The 6,411-nt window shown below is 61.2% G+C and overlaps 1 protein-coding gene across 1 annotated transcript; it reads left to right on the top strand.

Annotated features, from left to right (window-relative positions):
• The first annotated feature begins 431 nt into the window (after positions 1-431).
• S1PR4 (sphingosine-1-phosphate receptor 4) lies at positions 432-4,520 on the top strand. The gene has a single exon (XM_036116122.2). The coding sequence runs from the start codon at positions 491-493 to the stop codon at positions 1,646-1,648; it is 1,158 nt and encodes a 385-aa protein (XP_035972015.1). The 5' UTR covers positions 432-490; the 3' UTR covers positions 1,649-4,520.
• The last annotated feature ends 1,891 nt before the right edge of the window (positions 4,521-6,411 follow it).

The raw sequence follows: 6,411 nt of genomic DNA, 5'->3' as shown, positions 1-6,411 counted from the left end.
ATGGGATGCGTCTCTGCCCCCAATGAGGTATCTGGGGGCACTCACCTGTGTGCCTTAACACACTTATTAAGCACCTACTGTGTGCTGGGCAGGCTTGGAGCAGTCCAGGAGAATAGCCGGGTCCTGGAGAGGGTAGCTTGTGGGGGCAGGGGAGTTGCCCAGCCCAGGGAAGTGTGGCGCGTGCCCAGGGGAGGGGGGTGGGGCATTTCCCCTCCCCACTGGGGCCCCCACCCCTCCCTGGGCTTTTGAGGACCACAGGGGGGGCAGAGACAGGGTCTCGCGGCAGGAGCAACCGCAGCACCCTCCCGGAGCCTGGGTGGGAGCCGACCGTTGGGGTGCCCCTCCCTGTCCCTGGCCTCACCCCCAGCTTGGGGGTACCTTGAACATAACAGGAAATTTGAAACAACAGGAAACCAAGGCTGGGCAGGCGGCGGCCCCACCCTGCCCAGGGCGAGCCACCCCGGGCCTCAGTCTGCCCCAGGGGACCGCCATGAACACCACGGGGCCCCCGGCAGAGGCCCCCGAGTCCTGCCAGCAGCTGGTGGCCAGTGGGCACAGCCGGCTCATCGTCCTGCACTACAACCACTCGGGCCGGCTGGCCGGGCGGGGCGGGCCCGAGGAGGGGAGCCTGGGGGTCCTGCGGGGCATCTTCGTGGCCGTGAGCTGCCTGGTGGTGCTGGAGAACCTTCTGGTGCTGGTGGCCATCGTGACCCACATGCGGTCCCGGCGCTGGGTCTACTACTGCCTGGTCAACATCACGCTCAGCGACCTGCTCACCGGCGTGGCCTACCTGGCCAACGTCCTGCTGTCGGGCGCCCGCACCTTCCACCTGGCGCCTGCCCACTGGTTCCTGCGCGAGGGTCTGCTCTTCATGGCGCTGGCCGCCTCCACCTTCAGCCTGCTCTTCACGGCCGGCGAGCGCTTCGCCACCATGGTGCGGCCGGTGGCCGAGAGCGGGGCCAGCAAGCGGGGCCGGGTGTACGGCTTCATCGGGCTCTGCTGGCTGCTGGCCGCCCTGCTGGGCCTGCTGCCCCTGCTCGGCTGGAACTGCGTGTGCGCCTTCCAGCGCTGCTCCAGCCTGCTCCCGCTCTACTCCAAGGCCTACATCCTCTTCTGTGTGGGGGTCTTCGCCTGCATCCTGGCAGCCATCATGGCGCTCTACGGGGCCATCTTCCGGGTGGTGCGGGCTAACGGGCAGAAGGCCCCCCGGCCCCCCGCCCGCCGCAAGGCCCGCCGGCTGCTCAAGACGGTGCTCATGATCCTGGTGGCCTTCGTGGTGTGCTGGGGCCCGCTCTTCGGCCTGCTGCTGGCCGACGTCTTCAGCTCCACGGACTGGGCGCAGGAGTACCTGCGAGGTATGGACTGGATCCTGGCGCTGGCCGTGCTCAACTCCGCCGTGAACCCCCTCATCTACTCCTTCCGCAGCCGGGAGGTGTGCCAGGCCGTGCTGGCCTTCCTCTGCTGCGGGTGTCTCAGGCTGGGCCTGCAGGGGCCCAGGGACTGCCTGGCCCAGGTCAGCGAGGCCCACTCCGGAGCCTCCACCACGGACAGCTCGCTGAGGCCCAGGGACAGCTTTCGGGGCTCCCGGTCGCTCAGCTTTCGGATGCGAGAGCCCCTGACCAGCATCTCCAGCGTGCGGAGCGTCTGAGCCACAGCAGGGGCCCGTGTCCGGGGGGGCCGGGGCACGCCGGGAGTGTGGGGGCTCTGATGGAGAGGCAGGAACAGGGCAGCCAGCTGGGCAGTGTGTCCCGAGGCCCCACAGTCCCCCTCACAGCGCCTGGGCCCGCTGACGCCAAGCAGGTGTCCCATGGTCTCCCCGGAGGAGGCGGCTGCTCACCGGAACGGGGAGGGTCCTAGAGTGGGGGTGAGTGGGTTTGCTATGTACGCCCCCAGCTCCCGTGTGATTCTGGGGAGTCCCAGCCCCTCCCCGGCCTCGGGGGGGCTCCCAGGCTGTGAGGGGCCAGCAGCAGTGGGGGTTGATGGCCTGGCAACACGGAAGTTCAATGACGGTTTGTCCCGGCCTCCCTCTTATTCACCTGTGGGCACCGGCGCGATGGCGTGGGACTGTGCGAGCAGGGAGGGCCGTGGGCCTGTGCGGACTGGGGATACGGCTGTGAGGGGGAGCGGCAGTGTGCACGAGTGTGTGCAAGAGAGACAGAGAGAGAGAGAGGGAGGGAGAGAGAGGGAGAGAGGGAGGTGGGCACAGAGCAGGGTGTGCGAGAGCGAGTGCTGGTGTGTCTGCGTGCACAGACAGCCCCGTGTGTGTGTGTGTGTGTGTGTGTGTGTGTGTGTGCGCGCGCACGCACGTGTGTGAGAGCCGGTGGGGGCTGCCGGGTGGGCCCCCGCCCCTCTCCCTCACTTCCCCTTTCCCTACCCCTTCTCTCGTCTTGGGCCCCGGCAGCCTCTTCCTCGTCTCTGGCCTCTGCACCTATCGGGGGCCCCGTCGGGGGGCCCGCAGAGGCGCAGCCGCCTGCCCCCCCCCCCCCCGCCTCAGGGAAGCTTGACCGCTCCTCTCCTGTTCCATTTAGCACTAACTGCCTCGTCCTTCCCTCCTGTGAAATGGGCTGATCAGGGATGGAGCCCGTAGCGCCAGGCTGTCAGCACACGCTCAAGGCTCGCTGTGGCACGTGGCGTCTGGCGTGTCCGACCAAACTTGTGGCGATGGTAGGAGCGTGCTGTCCGCTTCGGGAGCCCCAGTGGCCGTGGAGCCCTGATAAGTGGCCAGCGCGACTGTCGAAGTGAACTTTGAGTTCGTTCGCGTTTAAATAGTCCGTGGCCCCCGTGGCGACCATACTGGACGGCGCAGGGGTGCACCTCCAACGCGCGGCCGCCTCTCCTGCGGGAAAGTTCTCTCTCTCTCCCTCCGTCCAGGCAAGCCAGTGCCTGGAAGTCTTCCTGCCGCCGCCTTGCCCAGGGCTGGGGGGCAGCACCCTGCCCGCCGCTCGGGCACAGGACCACTCGGCTCTGAGCCTCGGCTTCCCTGCATGACGAGGGGTGCGGCGACCCGAAGCTGTTCACCGTGCTGGCCGGTCCCCAGCCACCAGCCACGTGTGGGCTATTTACGATGAATGAAAATGAAACGAAATATTAAACACTCGCCTTCCTGGTGCGTTGGTCGGCTGGAGGTGCCATGTCTCAGTGCCACAGACTGGGTGGCCTTACAGAAATGTGTCCTCCCGTGGCTCTGGAGGCTAGAAACCTGAAGCCGAGGTGCCCGCGGGGCTGGTGCGCTGAGGCTCCGAGGATGAGCCTGTTCCATGCTCTCTCCCGGATTCGGGCGTCTGCCGGCATCATCGGCGCCCCTTTGCCCCTGGAAGTCATCCCGATCTCCTCACGCCTTCACGTGGTGCTCTCCCTGGGCGTCTGTGCCCATATGACCCCTTTCTAGAAGGATGTCAGTCCCACCCTAACTACCTCCTTTTTAGCTTGATCACCTCTGTAAAGACCCTGTCTCCAAATCCGGTCCCTTTCCGAGGACTTCAACATGTGAACTTTGAGGGGACACGATTCAGCCCATAATGTCCAGTCATGCCAACCTCATTTCAAATACTCCAGAGGCACATGGGGCCTGTGACTACTGTTTTGGATAGTGTAGACGCAGGACAGTTCCATCATCTGAGAACTTGGAATAGAGTTCCAAACACGTGTCCAGGTGCACAATAAATTGGGATATTTTTGTATTTTCCCGATTCCTGTCATCATGTTCATCTGTGACAGCTGCAGGCAGGGTAGGGTCTTGGCGGAATCTGGGGTGAGTGGAGCCTGGGCCACCCAGAAGCTCTCGGCCAGTGCCCTGGGCCTGTGTGAGCTGGCCTGGCTGTCCCCTCTGCTCTGCGGGGCATCACACGCTCCGTTTGGAGTCAGCTGAACTATTTGCTGGCCCTCCCAGCTGGGGACCTTTGCACTTCCCTTGTTGTCCCCACCACAGCAGCCTGCCTGGCATGTGCCTACTCTCAGGCCTCGCTTGCCTGCTGCCTGCCCTCCCTTCGGGTCTCAGCTTTAGCATCACCTCCTCCAGGAAGTCTCCCCTGATTTCTTCTCGCCTCCCACAGCCGCCTGCGCATCCCGCATGGATTGCAGCTGTCATCACTTCTGGCCACTCCTCCATCTCTTCCCCTGGACTGGGAGCTCCGTGAGGGTAGAGGCTGCGGCAGTGTCTGGGTCACGACTGTGGCCAGAGCTCTGGGAGAACTGGACCCAACAGCGTGCCTTCCTCTGAGCCTCAGAAACCTCTTCCTCTCCTTCTTCCCCACCCCAGCCCTCGTCCCTGACAGCAGCACAACTGTCCCCAAGAATCCGGACTTCTGCTGGTGGGATGGCTCGGGCATCTGTAACCTGCCACCGCTTCCCAGCTCTGCCTCACACCACGGGCCTCGGCTTCCTCATCTGTAAAAGAAGGATATCGATAGCCCCTGCCCTCCTGGCATGTTGATAAGGTGAGGCCCTTAGAGGCTCTGGAACTATGATGTGTACGTTTTTAAATGGGTAACAACAGCAACAAAGCCTTATGTATTCCTCTGTGCCTGGCCCTGCTCTCTTCACCTTTGTATTAACTCATTTATTCCTCCGAAATCCGCTAGGACGAAGATACCACCGTCAACTCCATTTTACAGATGGAGAAACTGAGGACCAGAGAGGTCAGGTAATTGACCCAAGGTCACACAGCTAGGAAGGGGCAGAGCTGGGATTCTAAGTGGCGGTGGCAGGCAGGTGGCTTCTTGATCCCAGCTTGTTAGGGATTCGTTGAATCTCTCCACTTTCCAGGCAGGAAAACTCTGACTCCGAGGAGGAGGCAGCATGAGCAGCTCTAGGGTCCAAGCCTTGTTATCTGAGTCAGGTTCAGGCCCGTTTCTTGGGCTGTCTCTGGGTGAGTGTGTGTGTGTATCTTGTGCGTTCATAGTCCGACCTGGAAGAACGGGGTGGGGGTGGGGCAGATGGAAGGAACAGGTGCGAAGAGCACAGGGGCCAGAATGAGTTCTGGTCCTTTTTCCCTGCCCTGCCAGGCCATCCCTGACTCCTCAGGCCCAGGAGCTCCCTGGAAGCAGGAGACAGGACTAGGAGGGGTGGGCTGGTGCTGGGGCGCTCACTTGTCATTCATCTCACTCATTCATTCACTTAACCATTGTGTGTCAGGCTCTCTTCTGGGTACAGGGGTTGCACCCGTAAACAGCCTGCTGCCTGCCCCCATAAAGGTCCACTCTGGTGGGGGTGACAAACAGCCAGAGGTCATTTCGGTAAGATGTTAGCCCTGCGGAGAGGCGGGGGACTGGGATAGCAGATGCAGCCAAGTGCGTTCTCATTATACCAACACGTTCGGAGCACAGAATGTGTGCCTGGCTCTCTCTGAGTCAGTTCACGGGGATCATCTTATTGAATTCTTACCCCTGGGGGGTGGGCAAAGGTCATGAGATTATTTATCATCAGGTCGGGCAGCTGAGGAAACTGAGGCTCTGAGAGGTGGAGCAATCTGCCCAAGGTCACACAGCCGGGAAAGGGGAGGCGCTGGGACTTGGATCCCGAATGCTGTGAGTCAGCGCCACCTTGCACCTGGGACAGAAGGGGGGCGGCCGTATCGGAGCCTGGACGTCAGCTCACTGGGGCTCTCGTGTTCTGCACCCCGTGGCCTCAGTCTTCCCATCTGGAGGAGGGGGTTTGCGTTACTGATGCTCCTTAGGACCCCTGGCTGGGACGCACTGGGTTCTTAGGGTTGCCAGATTCGAAAATACAAATTTGGGACACCCAGTTAAATTTGCATTTCCGATGAACAACGAAATTTATTTTTTACTATGAGTATGCTCCAAATACGAATAAGCCTTAAGGATGAATAAGCCTATCACCAACCCCTTCACAGACTCCAGACGCCAGACTACAAGTCCCATAACCCACTGCGCCATCCCTTTAGGAAACTTCTATCATGATTTCTTTATTCTTCTTTCATTCATTCATCCCAAAACGGTATAACCCACCCACTGTGTGCCAGGCCTGGCACTGGGTTCTGGGGATACATCAACGCAGGAAGCCGACAAGTCTTTGCCTTCATGGAGTTTAGCATCCACGTTCCTTGGGAGTTTTAAGTGATTTTCTGACTTCGACCAGGAAGACTACAGCTCCCGTGAGCCCTTGTGCCTGTGTAACAGGACTACAATTCCCAGGAGATTGCGCGCCCCAGGCGGGCCCCTCTCGGCTCTCATTCCAACTTCCTTCCGGGTCGCAAGGTCACGTCCTGCCCCCGCCTCTCGCCTCCCCCCGCCCCCCCGCCCCCCGCCACAAAGACAGCGTTTGAGAAAGTTCCACTGCAAATAGTTGCTTTAAAGTCTCCGTATTTTTCTGACTCGCGTATTAACGTGAAACTTCATCCTTAGGTCTAGCCACACAGTCCATCACGGCGTCCTCCACTGGGAAGTAACAGAG

Source organism: Halichoerus grypus, chromosome 1 (assembly GCF_964656455.1).
Source record: "Halichoerus grypus chromosome 1, mHalGry1.hap1.1, whole genome shotgun sequence".
NCBI classification, from domain to species: domain Eukaryota; kingdom Metazoa; phylum Chordata; class Mammalia; order Carnivora; family Phocidae; genus Halichoerus; species Halichoerus grypus.
The sequence above is the reverse complement of the archived record's forward strand: the minus strand, read 5'-3'. Positions and strand labels throughout refer to the sequence as shown.

What these genes read in the sequence shown, in the direction of transcription:
- S1PR4 (XM_036116122.2), top strand. Translation starts at nt 491, where the DNA reads ATGAACACCACGGGGCCCCCGGCAGAGGCCCCCGAGTCCTGCCAGCAG.